Source organism: Xenopus tropicalis, chromosome 3, assembly GCF_000004195.4.
Source record: "Xenopus tropicalis strain Nigerian chromosome 3, UCB_Xtro_10.0, whole genome shotgun sequence".
In the NCBI taxonomy this organism is placed as follows: Eukaryota; Metazoa; Chordata; class Amphibia; order Anura; family Pipidae; genus Xenopus; species Xenopus tropicalis.
In genome coordinates, this window is record NC_030679.2 from 45960913 (window position 1) to 45981925 (window position 21013).

General features: G+C 39.6%; 1 protein-coding gene across 1 annotated transcript in view; it reads right to left on the minus strand.

The window, feature by feature from the left end:
* Positions 1 to 7047: 7047 nt before the first annotated feature.
* pdlim7 (PDZ and LIM domain 7) overlaps positions 7048 to 21013 on the minus strand; it is a 42906-nt gene continuing 28940 nt past the window's right edge. Inside the window, 1 exon segment of the mRNA NM_001030468.1 lies at positions 7048 to 7877. Coding sequence (NP_001025639.1) covers positions 7781 to 7877 — 97 coding nt within the window. The 3' untranslated portion in view covers positions 7048 to 7780.

Genomic DNA, 21013 nt, shown 5'->3' on the forward strand with positions numbered 1-21013 from the left:
CCTATGTTTCATATTCTTACTATTGTATCCACTGAAACTAAGATCCCGTTAGCTGCAAACAAATTATGGTGCTCTGCAACTGAGCATACCATATTGCTGGCCAACACTGCAATCTTGAATCAACTAGTTTAACCTATAAAATGACTTAGTGGTACATTTGTGAAAATAGTGAAACATAAAATCAGTTAAGATGTGCTACATGAATGAACGAATGAATGATACATAATTCCATAGACAAAGAAAGTTGATGGGAGGAGGTGTAGTTGTAGCAAAAACATTTACTCTCAAGGCTGCTGCTATTTCCTTCTGTTTCTGTTGAATCATAGGAGCATAGCTTGCATGTATTTGCTTCCCAGCATACCTTTCTTTCTTCTTCTGTCCACCCCTCAACATTCCCCATAACACAAATCATTGTTAAACTTCACTCTCACCAGCCCAGCAGGCCTATGATCTCATCTCAATATGTATATTTGTGTTACTAAACTGAGCTGCAGACAATGGGCATTTTTTAATGTTATATATATAGTCAGAATAACACTGACATCACTCTATAGTGCTTATCTGTTATGCGATATAAGAATCTGGCAAGATCCTTAGCCCCTAAAGGCAGTCTAACAAAAAAAGGTTTTGAACTAAATGATTTCTAAAGAAAATGATGCAAGGTGCCAGGAATGCTCTCAAATGTTTTCCTGTTATAGACTAAGGGAAGAATAGTGCTTATGGCACACATGCGCAAGTACTGGCCCTTTGTCTCCATTTTTGCCATCACTTTTTTTTGATAATAGCAACAATGTTGCCATTTCTCATTGCTTTACTTTCTTCAACCTTAAGTTTCCTTCCAGACACTATTATAATCCCACACCAACTCCAGAGTAGCTTTCATTCTTAGGATAGACATAAACAGCAAAATCTCCTAAATGACCAGATCTTTGCCAAATTTGGCCATCCACATAGCATTTTTAATCAGACTGCTTTTGGGTCCATGACTGGGTTATAGTGAAGGCCTACACAGGCACTTCAGGAGAGGGCAGTATTTATCCTCATTGGATGGGATTTTCCAAACAGCATGATGTATCCGCGGTCAGATACAAGTCAGCAGACCATTGGGATGACCTCATACATACATGGGTCAATAAGCTGCCAACTTGATCTGGAAAAGCAGAGTCAGAATTGTTTATCAGGCCATGTACAGTGCCCTCCACAATGTCTGGGACAAAGACACATTTTTATTTGATTTACCCCTCTGTTCCTTAATGAATTGTTTGTAAATCAAACAATTCAGTAACGTAAGTAAAGTGCACATTCCAGACTTTAAAGTTATTTGCTTTCACCTTGTAGAAATTACAAAATTTTTATACATAGTCTCCCTCATTTCAGGGCACCATAAAGTTTGGGACAAAGTAATTGAAGGTTAACTCAGTCATGTTTAGTGCATTGTTGCATATCACTTGCATGCAATGACTGCTTTAAGTCTGTGATTCATTGACATCACCAGGTGCTGCGTATCTTCTCTGGTGATGTTCTTCCACACCTCTACTGCAGCCACCTTCAACTCCTACTTGTTTCAGGGGCTTGTCCCTTTAAGTTTCCTCTTCAGCATATGGAAGGCAAGCTCAGTTAGATTTAAATCAGGTGACTGGCTTGGCCATTCAAGAATTTTCCATATTTTTAGCTATGAGAATCTCCTGCGTTGCCTTAACAGTATGTTTGGGATCCTTATCTAGTTGCAGAATGAAGTGCCATCCAATGAGTTTGGAGGCATTTACTGAGCAGATAAGATGTTTCTATACACGTCAGAATTCATTGCGCAACTGCCATCAGCAGTTACATCATCAATGAAGATATTTGTGCCATACATGCCCAAGCCTAACACACCCACTACCATTGTTTAACAGATGAGCTGGTATGCTTTGGATCTTGTGCAGATCTTTTTTGTCGCCACACTTTCCTCTTGCCATCACTCTCATACAGGTTAATCTTGGTCTCATCTGTCCATAATACCTTTTTCCAGAATACTGCAAGTACTTTTGCACAAACTGTAATCTGGCCATTTTTGTGGCTAACTAATGTTTGTATCTTACAGTGTAGCCTCTGTATTTCTGTTGCCTTCTGCCTCCTGGACAGGTGTTTAAAAATTTTTCCTACCCCAATGAGGATTCTTCTGTCATCAGCAGCAGTGAAGGTCTTCTTTGGTCTACCAGTCCCTTTGTGATTACGGAGCTCACCAGTGCATTCTTTCTTCTTTATGGTATTCCAGACATTTGGTTTTGGGAATCAAGAATTGACTGAATGTGCATCAATCACATCTGAATTGCTTGATTTACAATTGTACACCGAGGAGAAGAGGGATAAATCAAAGAAAAATGTGTCTTTATCCCAAACATTATGGAGGGCACTATATGTTCACCTTAAAGGAATACGGTCATGGGAAAACATGACAGTTAATAGAGCTTCTCAGCAGAATGTTGCATTGAAATCCATTTTTCATAAACAGAAACAGATTTTTTTATATTTAATTTTGAAATTTCACATGGGGCTAGTCATATTCTTCATTTCCCAGGGTGCAACAGCCATGTGACCTGTGCTCTGATAAACTTCAGTCACACTTTACTGCTTAACTGCAAGTTGGAGTGATATCCCCCACCAGCAGCCTATCAGCAGAACAGTGGGAAGGGAGCAAGATAGCAACTCCCACTAGATATCAGAATAGCACTCAATAGTAAGAAATCCAAGTCCAGCTTGGGACTCCTCTAGTCACATGGGAGTAGGAGAAACAATAGGTTACCTGAAAGCAGTTCTATGTGTAGCGCTGGCTCTATATGAAAGCTCAGACTCTGGCACAATGCAGGCTGGGTCTGTTAAAGTAATTCATAAAATTGTTGTGCTTTCTGTCCCAGTACAATGTACATAAGACCTGGAATTTCAGCAATTTGCCTGTTAAGCTGAACATGAGGAAAAATAAATTATACAGAGATGACTGTGTTCTTCCTGTGTGTGTAATACATCTTTGTTCTAGCCAATACAATTCGTTCGGCATTAACGTTAGTCTGTTTGACATTTTGGGACTAATAACAACCTTGCCAGGATAATTGGAGTTCTGCTTTAGGAGACAGGAAGGCTTAGTTACAGCGTTTCTCTAAGCTGAATGGACTTTACATTCTTTTAGCTCTCTGTGTAGCAATCTCAATTCAGTGCCATAACCCAAACTATCTATGCGGTACGAGGGCCTGCAGTAACTGGGACATTAGCAGCCACTGGAGGACTTTGATTTATTTACACAGACCCTCTGGCACCAAAGGAAATTGATTATTTTTTGCAGTAGGAAGGGCAAAAGTGACATATCGCCTTTTAATTAAATGTTAAATTTCTCATATCTTTCCTGAAGAATATGAACAAATTCAGTCCTGTCTGAACTTTTATTACTAATAGACTTATTTATTACTCATAGAAAATTATATAGCTGCTTGGGCATAATTCTTATCTAATTACCACTCATAAAATGTCTGCCAATGTCGAACCATGGCTGTCCTACTGGCCAGTTAGTAAATTGCTGACAGTGGCCTTTTATACAGAGGCCAAGAGAAGTGTCCATATCCATATATAATCTTTAGAAGTTAAGCAATGCTTGGTGCCCTGGGACTTCAATAAGCCCTATGACTTAAGGCGGCCATACACACACCGATTTTATTGTATGAAACCTGGTTTTGATTCAGCCCTGAACATCAGTGGAGGGAACAAATTATTTTTCCTGTGACCAAACGCAGGAAAGATCAGTATTGTAAGGTGTATGGCCACCTTTAGAGCGCATTTTTGCCCCGATATAAATACACCAGTGGAGAAAATGCGATCAGCTGCCTTCTGACTTGTGTCTGCAAATGCAATGACAGGCATGGCATCCACCTGTCAGCTTCCACACAGAGAAGATTTCAATGTGAAAATGTATATGGCAGCATAAACAAGTCAACAGAGAAAGCACATTGCATCACACTAACCTTAAAGGGGTAATTCACCCTTAAATTAACTTTTATTATGATGTAGTACAGTAATATAATGAGAACATTTGCAATTTGTCTTGATTTTTTTATTGCTTGTGGTCTTTGAATAACTTCACTTTCTGTTCAGTCACTCTTCAGTTTGGAATTTCAGCAGCTATCTGGTTGCTAGGGTTCAAATTACCATAGCAACCAGTCAGTGGTTTAAATGAGAGACTGAAATAGAAATAGAAGAGAACCTGAATAGAAGTAATAAAAAGTAACAATAACATTGAAGCCTCACAGACAAATAATTCAAAACTATAAAAAATAAAAAATTGAGACAAAATGAAAAGTTGTTTAAAACTGACCATATATATATATATCGGTGATGAAGAAGCCGCTCTCACAGGACTTATATACAACAAAAATTCTTATTTTATTCAAATGGTGAACTGACGTTTCAGCTGAACCTCAGCCTTTCTCAAAGTTGAGGTTCAGTCGAAATGTCAGTTCACCGTTTGAATAAAATAAGAATTTTTGTTGTATATAAGTCCTGTGAGAGCGGCTTCTTCATCACCAATGTCTGTTCCTGCTTTGATGGCTGCACCCAGGCTTTTTATGCACTGTATACGTGAGTGCCAGTGATTCCTAACTTTGATATATATATATATTTTTTTTTCCTATACTAAAGTTAACTTAAAAGGTGAACTACCCCTTTTAAAGAGAAGGAAAGGCTAATAAAGAATTCATCTCAAGCTGCAGGCATACCTTCAGTTGTCTCAATAGTGCCCTTAAGTCTCCTCATATTTCTCCCGTTCAGATGATCAGAAGCGAAACAGGAAGAAAAAATGCTGAGCTGTGTAAAGAAAGTTCCCATAATGCCTCACTCCTGCACAGACACCCAGACCAGTGGACATGCTCAGTTAGTTAGACTATGAGGAAGCTTCCTGCTGATTGGCTCAGATCCACATTTCTAAGGCGGGGGAGTGAGTTCTTAGCATTCTTGAGGGAGGGGGAAGCAGGAGAGGGGAGAGAGGAGAGAGCTGCATGTCTCTGGCAGAGGAAAACAGACACAACAAATCTTTTGAAAGAGAACCCAGTGCAGCGTTTCTGTGAGTGCTTATGGCTGTATTTACATAGGCCTTTCTGATAAAGCTTACTTAGTTTTTACCTTTCCTTCTCCTTTAAGGACAATTAGCGATAGAAAAAAAAGAGTAGATTTGCATACCAGTATTCATCAGACTAGAAAATTAAGAGGTGCCTAGTGTTGATTAAAATAGTTTTTATATAATGCAGAAATGTATATTATATTTATGATATACTATTCACCTCCATTTAATACAGAGAAAATAAGTGGGTTTTAATTGAAATAGTGTTTTGTAGGCAGGCGGAGACAGGCGGACCCTGGGCTTTGTGTGCCCTTGCCCTTAGAATGTGAAGAATCAGTGCCTGAATGCAGGTAATAGATGCAGTAGTAAACCATACATCATATAAATAGATAGACACAGTGTCAGACTGGCCCACCAGGATACCAGGAAAACTCCCGGTGGGCCCAGGTGTCAGCAGGGCCGCTGCTGGCCAAATGGGTGCCCTAAGCAGAAATTTACTTTTGTGCCCCCTCGCCCAAATATTACGGAAGTAAAAATAAAATACTAAAAAAAACACCTACTATAGGGGTCCCATAGTAAGTGCCCCCAATTGCCCCCATAGACAATGCCCCCATAGTAAGTGCCCCCAATAGCCCCCATAGATTGATTGAACTATCAGGGACAGCAGGATGTGCTATAAAAACCGGGGGGACAGTGTTGGAGGGTATGTTATAATATATAAAAATGTTTTTTTTATTTGGAGCAGCTGGGATGGTGCCCCCCTGGGAGTTGGTGCCCTATGCAGACTGCATACTCCGCTTATAGGGAGCGGCGGCCCTGGGTGTCAGTGGGCCCTCTTGCTCCTAACTATTTAGCCTATTTCATGGTCATTCCCTATTTCTGTATGGGAACAAGGAAGCTTGATAGATGGAAGAACAGAGTGTTGTATGTAGAGAAAAGAGACTTGGATAATAAAGGGTTTGAGGGAGGAGAAGAGGAACCTGGTAGCCAGGTTGAGAAGACCCTAAACTGACCCTAATTTGCTATAGTAGTTGATACTCAGCAGTAAGTACTGTATCAATTGTAACAACTAACTTTAGTAAAGCTCAGGAAGCATGCTCAATAGGGGTTGAAGTTAAGAAATGTATCACACATTGTATCATATTTTTATTGCAGAGGCTCAGCAACCTCCCCTCCATACTGACATGCCCCTGGGAAATGTGAGAAGGTGAACAGCCCCTTTAATCAGCTGGCTTCTGCTACTATGTTTTAGCAGTCAGAACCAGCAGTAAAAAAACAGATAGTGAAAGGCAGCTAATGCTTTGAATTGCAATAAAATGTAAAAATGCACAAATGCATTGAAACCCACTGAGGATTTATAAAAGTAATCATTGGCTGCAGGAAGTGGGCAGTGGCTAATGTAACTTTACAGCTGATCTTTCTTGTATAATTTTTGTATATTTCTTAATTAGCAGTTTTCTGTTTAAATACAAAATGCCACCTAGTTATGAGTCAGAGGACTTGGCAACCAGGAAGCAGGCGGTTATATAGTTCTGATATTTGAATAGTGATCCTAGCAAATAGACAGAACACAGGGAATAAAAATTGCGTACACTGACGGAGAATACATTCTAAGAAATTCAGATTTCTCATATTCTACAATGTGTTAAAACTGTGTAATGTACTCTTTCCATTTCCATATTTTTGTTGCCATCAGGTAAGAGAAATTTCAAGAACAGCAAAAAATAAATAAATAAATAAAAATAATTAAATCCATGTATAAGGCAAATAATAATATCAATGATGTGCAAAGAACATTAACTCTGAAAATCCCATGTGCACAACACAGGAGCCCCATGGAATTCTGGGATTTTCACATGTAGGAGCTTTCAGAAATGGGGATCCAAGGGCACCCTTTATAGTTACACTCCTGTAAAGTATACAAAATCCAATATTTCCATAAAGAAATGCAAAATGCCACTGGACAACAAACAAAAATACATGTTTATTGAAATGTATCCTTTTTTCCCCCCATCTTTCCTTCAGTTAAATGGAAGTCAGGGCATCTACCTGCCACAAACACATAACAGCATATTCCCCATAATGGCACATGACAGATACGGGGGCAGGGAGGCAGTGCAATGTCACCAGCCCGACCAGACATGGTTATCACTTGCTAGAAAAGTTTATCACTTGCTCCAAACCATTGGGACTAGTGAGAGTGGCATATGGGATGAAAAAGGGAAGAGATGTGATTTAATTAAACTACAATCTACACCAAAGTGAATCATTCATATTTGCTGATCTCTGAACAGCATGGTGAGTACACTAAATAAATCATATAGTTCTACACAATAGGAGAGAGGATCCCAGGAGTTTCCAGATTTTGCTGTTGTCACAAGGGAGGGGAGACAATTACGGGAAAGACTTTGACATGAAGAATATTGTAGGGAAAGTAGGAGATGAGTCAGAGCTAGCTGTGCGCACACCACCTACTAGAGCTTGCCACTGCATCTCCAGGCACCAAAGCATGATGGGACATACAGCTGGGGGTGCTGCAATGTTCACACCCCTTAGTTACTCAGAGAAAGTAGATGGAGTACTGGTATCTATGTGACATGGCTTATCAGTAGAACAGAAAGCATGTGGGGAACAGCTCGCCTGACTTTTCCCAAACATATTTCCCAACTTTCCCCTGCGCCCTCTCCTCACTGCCGCTCAGGGCTTCACATTCAGGGAGCAGGCTGATCTCTCGTGGTGCCAGTCTCGCAAGCGGGTGTATCGGGGGCTCTGCAGTTCTGTGATGAACTTTTCCCTGGGTCACGGGGTGATCAAAATGCAAGGATAACAGAAAAGAAAACAACACAGACAGGAAGAAGTGGGGAGGGAGAATAGAGAAAGAATATCAGTATGAGAAGAAATAAGAACAGCAGAGAAAGTGGCAAAAAGTCAAAGGAAAAATTACTAAACTCTTGTTTTCTATACAAAATGCAAGACAAACAGCACCTTTATTTAATTTAAATCTAAATGGTTATTTTACCAAGTCCCACGGTTAGCAGAAACCCCTGTTGTTTTGGAAATTGAGCCCACGATAAGCATAAAAGGGAAAACCTATCCTTCATATTTGTAGGTAGGGATTACATTCCTATATGTTATATATCTATAGGAATATACATCAGTGCCCCTTCAAGCATTAGTATTTTCATGCTTTAAGGGGCATCAAAGGGCACAGTGGCTCCTATTCTTATGAGTAGCAACTTCAGTAGCCACAATCATAAGAATACGCAATAAATTTTATGGGTTATTCTGCACAACGGGCCTTATGTTCTGCATATATTTTACTGGACATTTATAGAACAATAAAATCTGCACTTATAAACAGTACAACAGACCCTTTAATGTCCTTAGTATATCTACAGATATATGCTTAGGCAATTTTCCACAATGATAATTAACAAAGGTCTTCTGGAAATATATATAAAATATTATTTTATGTAATGGTTAAGCATTTAGCAAACAACAATGTAAGGGGCTGCTCATTTTTTTCTTCCTCTGTCGGGGAATGTACACACATTCATATATAAGCTTTGATTTTTTTTTTTTCTTATTTGTCTGCCCTCCCCTTTAGAACTGATGGTATTGAAATTGGTAACATATGTTTGCTCTTAAATTTCAGGCCACCTAAACCTTTTCTTATGAACAAGCATAGACACAGAATGAGAAACGCATGTGGTGAAATATCTAAAGGTCTAGGTTTGGTTGCTCCCCATAAATTGAGAACTCTGTGGCATATTAAACAGCCAATGTGTGCTCAGGGTGACAAGATATTCCACAAGTGGAGTTAAACCTGAGCATCTGCTTCTATTTATTCTGTCCTCCCAGCACTGGCTATTTATAGGGGATAGGCACAACAGCTCCTGTTCCAGTTAAAAAAGGAAACCCCTTTAGTTTACAGTTAAAAAAGTTACACTGAATAATCCCCCAAAGATTGTTCAAAGATTTAACAAAGATAAAGATTTTAGGAGAGAAATGTAAATTTTTTTGAAATATTCTTATTTAGAAGAGCAACAGGCAGAGACTTGGCCCAACTCTACAAGTGACAGCTGACATTTTGATTTGCACTGAGCAGCAAGAGAGTGAGACTGAGAGAGTCACTTGTACAATATGTTCAGGCACATTGAGGTCTGAGTCAAAACCTTCAATTTCAGAGCCACTGAACCCCTCTCCTTATTCCATGGTGAATGAATTCTGTGACTTCATTCCTCTACTTTTTGTGGTGGGAAAAACTGCAGGACTTCGTCACAGAATCTTTCACTTCAACGTGGAACATAGTGAAGGAGGAGTAGAATAACTTTCCCAGCCTAAGGGTGGAAGGCAGGGACCATTTTTTATGTTACCATTTTCTGTGAAGAAAAATGAGGTTCTTCAAAAATCCAAGTCTGGATCATCATTGTGTATACAATGAGTTACACAAGTACTTCTTGGCCTGGCTTTATTTAAATAACCTGATGCTTGGGATTCCATATATGTCAACTAGGTACTTCTTTCACACCTGAGCCTGTGGCACCAGAATATGAGATCCTCATTAACAGAAGGCCCACTGATTTAGGGTGGCATATCACTGTGCTTACCTCACCCTTTTCATGTTCTCATCATCAGGGTCTTGCACTGATAGTAAGAAATGGAAGCGAAGGATAAAAGGAAAAGAAGGTCAGACTTGGTCAATGCATGAAGAGAAAAACAAGAACAGACCTGCCAAACATCTGTTGTAGATGTACAAATATCAGCATCCCCATCTATAGCTTGCACACCCCATCAGGATGTCAGATATCAACGGATGTCCTGTGATTTCAGATCTGCCTTTTAGTCATAAAACTCTGTCCACTGTATATTTTCCTAGATTTAAAAAGCTAACAAAACTGAATAATTATAACTTTCAAAAAGGTATTGCACCCAATGCTCTCAGACCATAATAAAAAGCTATCAGCATGTCAATACTTATCTTACCACAGTACTATACAAAAAATGAAATACAGATGGCAGGGAAACTACCAAGAAGATACTGGAAGCTCTATCCCCAAAGCTTGTTTTTGCTAATATCCAATCAGAATACACATAGTTTACATGAGCCGAAGCTCTGATCCAAACCCTTGGGGGCTCATAAGATCTCATTTGCTTATGTATCAATAGAACAAATCCCATATAAAAGAGAGTCTAGTCTGCAAAACCAGAAAAAGACTAACATTTGGGCTCACATCTATTCATGTATCAATTAAACTAATTCCATATAAAGAAAGCCCAGTGTGCAAATCACTGGCACTGTGTACATATTAAAATATAGAAACAGTAAAATATAATTTGTTGCTCTTGCAATAGCAAACCAAAGCAAGAACTGATAATCGTAAGTTTACTTGCTTCTCCTAGTTAATTGCCCTCCCTGAAAAATAGTGCATGCCATGCAGTATGATATCCTTAAGGTGTATAGCCCAGACTCCTCAGTTACTGGCATTGCTTTAAGGGAGCTGTACTCAAGACTGTCAAGCACCAACTCCACTCCCTACTATACCAATGGCACTCGGAACTCATAACGAACACATGGGGTGAATGGTATTCAAGATTTGCATGCTGTAGGCCTAACACTGCAGGAGTAGAAATTACTAAAAACTAATTCTGTCCTAGGCAAAATGTACCTTAGAATGGCGCTGGTAAACTGTGTTACAGTTGAACATGGGAGGCCTGCCATAGTGGCCATTACCATCCTACTTAATTGCCTTGGTAGTAGTTATACAGGCCTCAGTTACACAACATGCTTAAGTGACACAAGACAGAAACAGCCTAAGACCTGGGGCAAACACATGCAGACCCACTTACTGAAGTCTGTGCCTGTAAGTTGTGCCAAGATACGGAAGGAGCGGGACTGGGTGGTGCCTGTGCGTGGCTTCCAGTCCTGAGTATCCTCCATAAGTCTCTTTTTGCTGGAGTCATTGGCAAGAAAGGCCGGATGTGTTTCCATCCTTAGAGAGTGTCTGTCACAATGGAGGAGGAGGATGCATAAAGTAAGGAAGTATATGGTTATTGATAAAGGGCAGACACTCTTTTACACCCCTACAGACATCTCTAAATCTGTGTAAAGGGGAACTTGAAGCACTCAGGATGCACCCACCAAAAGCCTTTGAGTGCCTTTAGATCCATGCCTGCTCTAGAAACAGGGTCAACGGGCAGAAATTTTTGGAATGAAAAAGGCCCTCTGAACTAATAATAACTTAATCCAATATTCATATACTGTATTATTAAAACACACAAACACAACACAGCAGCAATGGACTTACTGATCATCAAAGAAATAATCGTTCAGATCTGATTGGGTCAGCCCGTTCAAGGTCGTGGGCAAATTCTGGACTTTGGGGTTTGTTGCAACCCTGTCAGATCAAAGAATATAGGAAACACGGGGTCTTTGTAATAGGCAAAAGAGCCATTAGAATGTGTACACACAAATAAAGCATGGATAGGTTAGTCAGAATGTTGATCACTGTTATAAAAAGTGATATGATTAAACTTCTGGATTAATTGTAATAAAGATGTTTAAATAATATGTAAGGAAGTGGTTGTTGGACTTAATCAGTTCAAGCACCACTTTAAAGCCCAACAGTTGGCCAGCAACCTCTCTTCCCCAGCCCATAATGAAGTTGTAAACATATGAAGACACTGCTGGATCAGCCATAGCCAAGAATATCTGGCACATCAATGAAGTTTGCCACCCCAAATTTTTATATATCTGACCTCCAAGATGGGCTTTTAGGAGTACTTAGAAGAGATACACGTATGGGACCTATTATCCAGAATGCTCGGGACCTGGGGTTTTCCGGATAAGGGTTCTTTCCATAATTTGGATCACCATACCTTAAGACTACTAAAAAATAATTTAAATATTAAATAAACCCGAAAGGATTGTTTTGCCTCCAATAAGGATTGATTATATCTTAGTTTAGATCAAGTACAAGGTACTGTTTTATAATTACAGAAAAAAAGGAAATCATTTTTAAAAATTAAAATTATTTTCTTATAATGGAGTCTATAGAAGATGGGCTTTCTGTAATTCGGAACTTTCTGGATAACGGGTTTTCGGTTAAGAGATCCCATACCTATAATAGGCATTTTCCTCATATCTGCCCCTTACTATGCTTCAGGCTGGACTCCTGCCAACCAAGCCTCAGAATCCCACTAGTGGGAACAGACCACTGATATAAAGGGTAAGCACAATTAACCTAGACCCACAAGTACATCTCCCGTGTATGGCTTAAGCTATGACCCAACCCACAAAACAGCCCACTAAACTGGTTGTCCTTCAGGCACTGGCATGACCAGTCCAGTAGTGGCTCTCAGGACTAGTTTGACTGATGTACCAAATTGTACAAGATTTCCCACCTCTCAAAATGCCAATTTAGAGAAAAAAAAATCTACCTTGTGTTTTGTCTCCTCTATTAATTTAAGACTATTGTGTTAAAAGAGAACTTAATCTCAACAAGAATTTAGCTCAGAATACAGCAAATTATGCCTAGGGCTTACTGTTTTGGTTCAGATCTATCCCTTTAGATTGTAAGATCTTGTGTGCAAGCCCCTCTGATTGTGTAGTATAATTATGTAACCCCTTGTTTGTTTAGTTATTTCAAGTCCCCTGCTTGTTATAATATTACTGTAACATAAAAATAAATCAAGACAATGATGCATGGATTTCTACACAATTATTTGTTGCATTGCGTGGGTGGTGGAAAGTTAAAAGTCACACAACCCCAGCTATTAGATTATCACACAATGTAATCCTTAGTCAAAGTGCAAGACTGTTAAATACAGACAATTAGGGACAGTGCATGAAACTACAGTTAAGAGACACACGTAGAAGTTATGCTTACTGACTTTACTACCGGCTCCACCTGAAAGAGAAAGGGCAGCATGGGAAAGGGAAGAGAGGGAATGGGAGAAAGAAAGAAAGAAGAATAAAGGGAAAGGGAAGAAAATGAAGCAGTTTAAGTATAGTCATTAAGAACGTATAGTCATTAAGAATAAAAAGGCAGCAGGCATTTTCCTTCCCCTCTCCTCCACCCCCACACAAGCCCATGAAATAATTTCCCTGCAATTAAATGTCTGAGAACCCCTGTTAACTGCTATCAGTGTCACAGTTCTGACAAGTCTCCCTCTTAGGATCCATTCATCACAGGCAACCCAGCTTCCCTGGTTAGTAATCCCAACACCTGCCCGTCCTCACGCGGGCTCTGATCCTAGTAATGTCTCCCTTCTGGGCAGTTTGAAAGCATCAAGGATCACAGGCAAAAATCCGCTGCGCACATTCCTAAAGAATTACATTTTAAAGGGGAAGTTCGGTCAATTTACCCTAAAGATGATTTATGACCCATGACCCATCCCCCATATTTCTCATTATATTATCGCCAACAGTCAAGTCTCTTTCTGTGAGTGTATGTGCTTCCCAGCTGCTTGTGATCTAAAGGCTACAAAAAAACATCCCAACAGGCAGATTATGCTCTCTGTTTAGCAGTCATGCAACTACTAAAAATATGACAATAAAAACTATTACTGTGTATTTACTATGCAAGCTTCAGATTTCTTTTAATCTGGACAAATTATATTATATGAAAACAACCAAATACCTGTCTTGATACAGAGAGGATGTTACCAGCTCCAGTATGTGAACAGCTTCTGTCACTGATCCTTTATCCTGCCAACCCCAATATAACCACAGGTCAAGTTACACCAGCCCTAGTAAGGCTCTGCCAGGGGGTTGCATCGGAGTCCCAGTCCCCAATACGCTAACTAGTAGGTGCATGGGTGGGGGGGCAAAAGGAACACCCTGCTTCCAATTACAGTTTATCTCCCAGAGTAAACAAGGCAGCCCCTAACCACCACCTGCTGTACATCACAGACTTAGCAATGATAGCACCAACTTGACGTTGGCACCTTGGACTGCTCCACCATGGTACATACATCCAACCAGTAAACATAGTAATAGGTAAACAAAAACAGGGAGAAGCCTTCAGTGATTGCATGAGCAGATATGTGTGAAATGCTGCATGAGTAGAGAATAAGGAGCAGATTTTATAACAGGTACAAGTCTCTAAAGGTGGCCACACTCTATGTCAGATAGAAGGCAGGATAATTAAGCAGAAAATATTATTCATAGAACAAAATGTGCACAATGTGCATTTAAGAATATATTTTGCTGAAGTTACAGGAAATTCTGAAGTGTTTGCACTGGAAAGTGAGTTAATATATATACCTATGTGTATTAAATGCAGATCATTTTAGTACCTATTTGCACATATAACCTATTAGCTTATAGTTATTAGAAGTTGAAAATCTGCTGAATCTGATAATGTGTTTGCTGGAATGTTAAAAAACACTACTACTTCCTACAAATCATAATGAAGCTTCCATGATAAAAGTGTGAACAAATCAGGTTTTGATGGTTTTACTAGACGGCTATATATTTAAAAGCTGTGTTGGTATGGGTAAGTAGAACTGAATCAAATTAAGTACAACGTTTAGGGCAATTTAATAACAAGCTGCCTATGATTAAGTACATTCGTGTACGAAACGCGTCAGGCGTTTTTGTTTTTAAATGGATAAATAAAGATTGAACTTTAAAGTATATCCTGGTGTCCGGAGTGTCTGGCGCTACCTTTGAAAATTCACAATTTAATAACAAGCACAAAGTCTAAGCAGTATTAATGGGACACCATAAACCCACAATCATTTTTGTTTTTTCAGTTGAATTGGATTCTATTCTATGGCTAGTGTTACAGAATACAGGTATTGATTTTAAAAGCTCAGTAGTCTTAGCTCAGCCTTCTTATGTCTACAGCAACAAGCTAGTCCCACACACAGCAAATTGATGTTCACAAGAAAACATGGTTACCCACAATATTCGCACCTGTTACTATAAACTGAGAGATTCCCTTAAATAAGCATGGCAGGCATCTGCTGGCAGATCCAGGCATTTGCACTGCCAAGGTTTACTCCGAGAAGATCTTGGCTATCAATGTCTGGTGCATAGCTTTCCAACCTGTGGGGCTCGAACCACTAGAGGGGGACAGAACCTTGGATTGTGAATACTTTTGGAAAAATGTTTTAAAAATTCACACTTTTTTTGTGCTGAGGAGCTGAACAAAGAAAAAACCTTCAGCCTAATGTGACATTTCCAAGCTCCAGCGAGGAATTTGCTACCCTCGACTTGGGGAGCACAGCACTGGTCTCCTGGGAGTGGGCAGGGCATGTGTTGATGGGGAAGGCATACAGTCATAGGCTGCACTGCCAAGTATCACAGTACTGTTTGATGGCGGCCAGCAATGGACATCAGAACTACATCTACCCGGAGCAAGCAAATAATATTCAGGAAATTCTGTATGTGGGCCAGTGGGTGTCATAACTGACACTCCTTGTCAAGCCACAGTCTTGCTTTAGCCATGGGTGAGTGGTCTTGCATGGTACTATTACAATAACTAAATGCCTCACATACAGTTTTCAAAGATAAATTAAATCCTTTGAAAGATGCCAACACACACAGAAAAACAATGAAATGAGGGCACAGATTATTCTGTACTGAAAGCCTAATTTAATCAACATTTTTTTTTAACAGTGGAAGCTGTTACAGGTTGTTCGTGTTGGGAAAAACAGAATTATCTTCTATAGATGTGCTGGAAACAGTGCCCTCTAGTGGAATGTTTATATTACAATACTTTTTTGGCTTTACTAAGCAGCAATAACTTTTGAATGAAACATCTCTCAGTCATAGGAATAACCTTGTCTTTTTCTACTAGAATAACAAACCACAGTTGTTTTTGGAAACAGTCATCCAGCACAATGCCTCTTTAATATGTGGCCCATTCAATATCCTTTTCTCTAAATAACTTCATCTTTATACTGAATGAAATCAGAATGAAATCAGATCAGACAAAATGATGCTGGAGCCAATAAGAATAAAAGAGAGGTTTTTAGAGCAAGGTTTGTGCTTCAGATGACAAACAATCTGAGCAAGACGAGTCAGAGAACTGTTTTTATCACAATAACTACAACAATTTTTCCCAATTTGCAAACACAATGGTGGCAGCCCATGAAATGAGACATCTTTCTTTTGGATAAATTCGCTGTGCAGAAATATACATCAAGGCCACACAATTTCCACCTTTAAAAGCAGACAATGAGCGAGGCCAATCTCACACATGGCATGTCTGTTATTTTAAGCCTGAGCGGTATCTACACTAGAAACACTGAATACATTTCCTAAGGCTTCATATCTAGAAATGGGAGATATAATACATATCTTCCAAATATATGACAGAAGTCACAACATTATGTGCCTCCACTATGCCCAGCCCCAAAGGTTACACCCATGCCCCCCTGACCAGGAACTTCCTGGGGAAACCTTTACCCTTTACATGGGGAGAATAGAAAAAATCTTCGGCACACCACTTACATACTTCCATAGGGTGCTTCAATTCCTCAGCTGCTCCCAAGCCACTCCATGTACTTTATGAAGGGAAGAAGCACACCAATATACCGGCCATGCCTTTTAATACATTTATTGCAGAAAATAAGTGGCACAAGCTTTCGGGGATACCCCCTTCTTCAGGTGCAATCGAGAAGAAGAGGGTATCCCCAAAAGCTTGTGCCACTTATTTTCAGCAATAAATGTGTTAAAAGGCATGGCCGGTATATTAGTGTGCTTCTTCCCTTTAGATGGGGACAACTGGGGATATGTAAACAGAAAGCTTAATTGACATAATCACCATGTTTTTTTATTTGCAATGCAATTTTATTAGGTATGCATCGAATCCACTATTTTGGGAAATTCGGCCCAATTCCAAATCCTTCATGGAAGATTTGGCTGAATCTAGAACCAATTCTAATTTGCATACACAAATAAAAGGTACAGAGGAGTTAAAGAGAACCGCGCAAGCACTTATGCCTAATTCATCAAAGCAGGCTAGACAGGTACATTGGCACTGGGCGCAAGTTGCTAGGGGCATTTTAGGGGAAAAAGTTACTGAAGTTACTGGCAATATAATATTGTGTATTTGTGTTATCACTCATCTGTTACAATTTCCCAGAAGGCACTAAGGAGGTATGTCTGTGACAAGCTTCATGGGGACAGTGTAGTGGTTTATGTGGGAGACGTCACCTAGTTGTGCAGTGTGCCTATTGCAATCTACCAGTGAAAGTTCCTCCTACAGGCAACCTGAAGCGACTTCAGAAAACCAAAGTGATGCGTAGGCCTTTCCCTTTATTGCCAGTTAAAGGGTTTTACTGTGAGATTAGTCGCCCACAGTAGCAGAGATTTATAAGAATAAAAAATTATTGGTGAACGTTGTAAAAAAAAAATCGTTACCACTACCCACAATAAATGTTTTGCAGTAAACCTGCTGAAGTTTTTTTCCTATTTTCTGGATTTCTACAATAGCAGAGATTTAAAGCGGGTGGCTAATCTTCCTGTGGGACATTACCCTTATCTACTGCTATGAGTAAAGGAGCATTCATAGATCACAGAGCTGCACTGATGTAGCACTACAAATCCAATGCAAGCAAGCGTATATATTCCTACTATTATCATTATCAATGTGCAGCAGCTTTCAGAAGGTTACTTAACAAATTACTATTAATCTGTTGCAAGTCAACTGTATATAAGCCAATTTTTGGGGAGCTCATTTTTTTCTTTTTAGAAATTATAAATCCCATTAAAGTAGTGATCCACACCACTTAGCTTTCCAGCTTCTGTTGAACATAAGTTTCCAATATCTCCCGAACAGGTTTCTGGTAGTTTTAGTAAATTAAATTATAGTCTGAAAGCCAATCATCAAATGTTGTGCCCTCTGTAACATCATTTTAGGGATCCCTAAACTTTGCTTAATCAGTCAGTGCAACACTGGGCCCCTAAAATGTCAGGCCCCCCAAACAGTCACAGGGTGTGCTTCTTTAATAGTTATGCCACTTTCTACATCCAATCAAAGTAGCACGGTGAGACCAATCCAATTAAAACTAGGGGGCGTGCATATCTTTTCTGTGCAAAGAAGTGATTTTATCCCATAAAAAATCTAGTGACTAGTCATGGAAAGCATCAAAACTGGTGCTTGCCCTATGATTGTCACCCCATGGTTGATAAAACACAGTAGACAAAATACAATAGAAAAAAAGAATGATACGATAATATCTAACACATATATAGACACTGCAGTTTACATACAGTGTGAGATTTTCTCCAGTATTATTTAGCAGCCTGCCCTGTGTTTCCTAGACTTGCTCCCACTCACGTTCTGTTTAGAATTCACGAGTGCTCCCTGCTGGTACATTGAGAACATTCACATTATTCGGCAATAAGAACATTACAGTCACTTTGTTGATTATTGTACATTGTACATATTTTGCTGTTTATTATGCATAGTTATCCTTCAGCATTCCAGCTACTCTAGAACTACAACTCCCATTACCCTGCAAAGGTGACTCTAGTGTTTTCTGGAAAACAGCTGGATGTTGTCAACGCCAGCCTATAATGTTTCACTTTATTAACCTTTTTACTGCCATGCTTATGAGCAGCTCATTTAAATATAACACCATATATGCAGATTTGACGTTGCCAGCAGGCTGTTAACACAGAATCTGCATTGTTTGTAGGATAAGCAATACAAAAAATGAAATAAAAATATTAATTAGCTGTAGCTTGACAGAAATACATTCAGGATTGTGGGTGCAAGCCCTACTTCATTTATTATGGGTGACAGAATACAGGCTTTTATGAAAAAAGGGTGTCTAATACCCTAAAGAGGCACACAGACACAGCTGCTATGAAATCCATTAAACAATACTCTGCACATTATAATTCTTTATTTATAATAAATTATATATTCTTTAGTGCTTTTCCTGGCCCAATGGAGCATTCATATACACTATAGTCATTTTTATTGGTGGCCAATTACCCTTCCTAGAAGGAAACCCACACATGCACATACAAAGAAAGTCCTTAAAGACAATGCCCTAGCTGGAATTGAGCCTAGGACCCCAGCGTTGCAAGGCAGCAATGCTAACCACTGCACTGCCATGCTGCCCTAACTACATAAAAGCAGAGATACCATCTCTTCTATGGTAAGGACACAAACTGGGTCTTGTGTTTCCTAAGTTCCTGCCAACAACACAAGAACATCAGTGAGCGAAGATATGGCCAAGGAACGACGCAATGCCATTCCTCCTGATTCATCACTGATGTCAAGACATTCATTTTTCCTTATGTAAACTAATGCCAAATCTAATGAGTAAACAGCGCCACCAGGTGGCAATCAATAAAAGTCACACAAAACAGAAAAAGCCTGTGCGCTGAGAACATTGAATTCTGGTGCTATACTACTCAACAAATTCGCCCTGGCAGGGGCATATATACCCAAGCAAGTGAGAAGTCTCTATGCTCATTAATTGTTTGCTTGCAAACAATTTCACACACACTTCTGGAACAGGGCCTAAAAGAACTGGGAACATATTGTGTTCAACAAAGGAGGTGCCACTGTGAAAAGCCTAGTGTAATACGGACACCTTCACTCGAAAACTTTTTTAGCTGCACTTGTGCATCATCTACAGTTACTGCATTAAGCATCCCCACAATCAATAAACAAAAGCTGCTGTGTACCCGACTACCCTCTCCCCCCCAAAAAAAAATTAAAAATAGAGCAGTATAATTTTTTTTCTCACAAGAGTGCCCTCCATTGAGATCTGGACTAGCAATCTGTGGATTCTGGCAAATGCCAGCGGGGCTGCTGTAAGATGCCATGGACAGGTGTGCTGGTAAGAAGCTGTTTGGGCCTATTTTGATTCCAGTCGGGGCCTGCCTGTACTGCATCCATTCTCCTGTCCTCAACTTTTGCTGTTGGACTGTATACCTAGCTGGTAATGTGAATTTTTTTGTGGAAATGATTAGTGAATGACCCAACGGGTAAGCTGGATATGCAAGGTGAAACAGTTGTGCCCATATAATTCACCTACTAAGCAGTACATTGAGCACTAGTATAATAATGAGAGTAGAGAAATGCTAAGATCCAGTCTATTATCTAAACATCTGTCCTGCACTCAGTAGTGCTGCAGGGCAGATGTTCACAGGAGGAGATGAATCATTACTAGTGATAACTTCACTGTATTGTAGACAGTCAAAGGAAATTCATAAAAGATGTGTCTATTGATTACCATTAGTTCTGACAGAGTAAATGGTGTCTGGGCTGTTGACATTTTACAAATTATCTGACAAACTGTTAATATTGGCCACATGTTCTATAACCTCACCAGCTCAGGAAGAAAGCCCCTACTTTGTTACTTACTACATCTAAATGCAATGCATCACATTTACACATCCAAGAGTCAATTTGAAGAGATGCATATGTGGTCCACCTTTCCAAAACAGAAAAACATCTTGCCTCATTCACTCATATGCACAATGTGCAACAGGCTGTTTTCATTTGTTAGTTTTTTTTTTTTTTACGCATGGTATTTATTAGAGTCTACTAAATGAGTAAAAGTGTTGCAGAATGCAGTTGACAGCTGGGCTGGGTCATGTCAAATAAAATGTGATGATGCCCTACGGATGTCTGTATCAGTACTTGAAGACATATCAGCACTTTAAAACTAATATTTTTCTGTGTAAATGCACACACTGGCCACCAGAGACACCCACAGAAGTCTGCTGCAGCAATTAGTTGGCTGCCGCGGGTCCTGTTTAGGGAAGGTGAACTGCTGGGAATTAAACAAATATATATATACTACACAGCATTAATAATATAATACAGCAACCAATCAGCAGGTAGCATTTACTGGCCCCCCCGTTTTAAAAGCAAACATATTGGGTGTCTTATTCAGTGACTGCACCTGGACAAACGTAGTGCTTTGTACTACATGTAGGATTTATCTTTA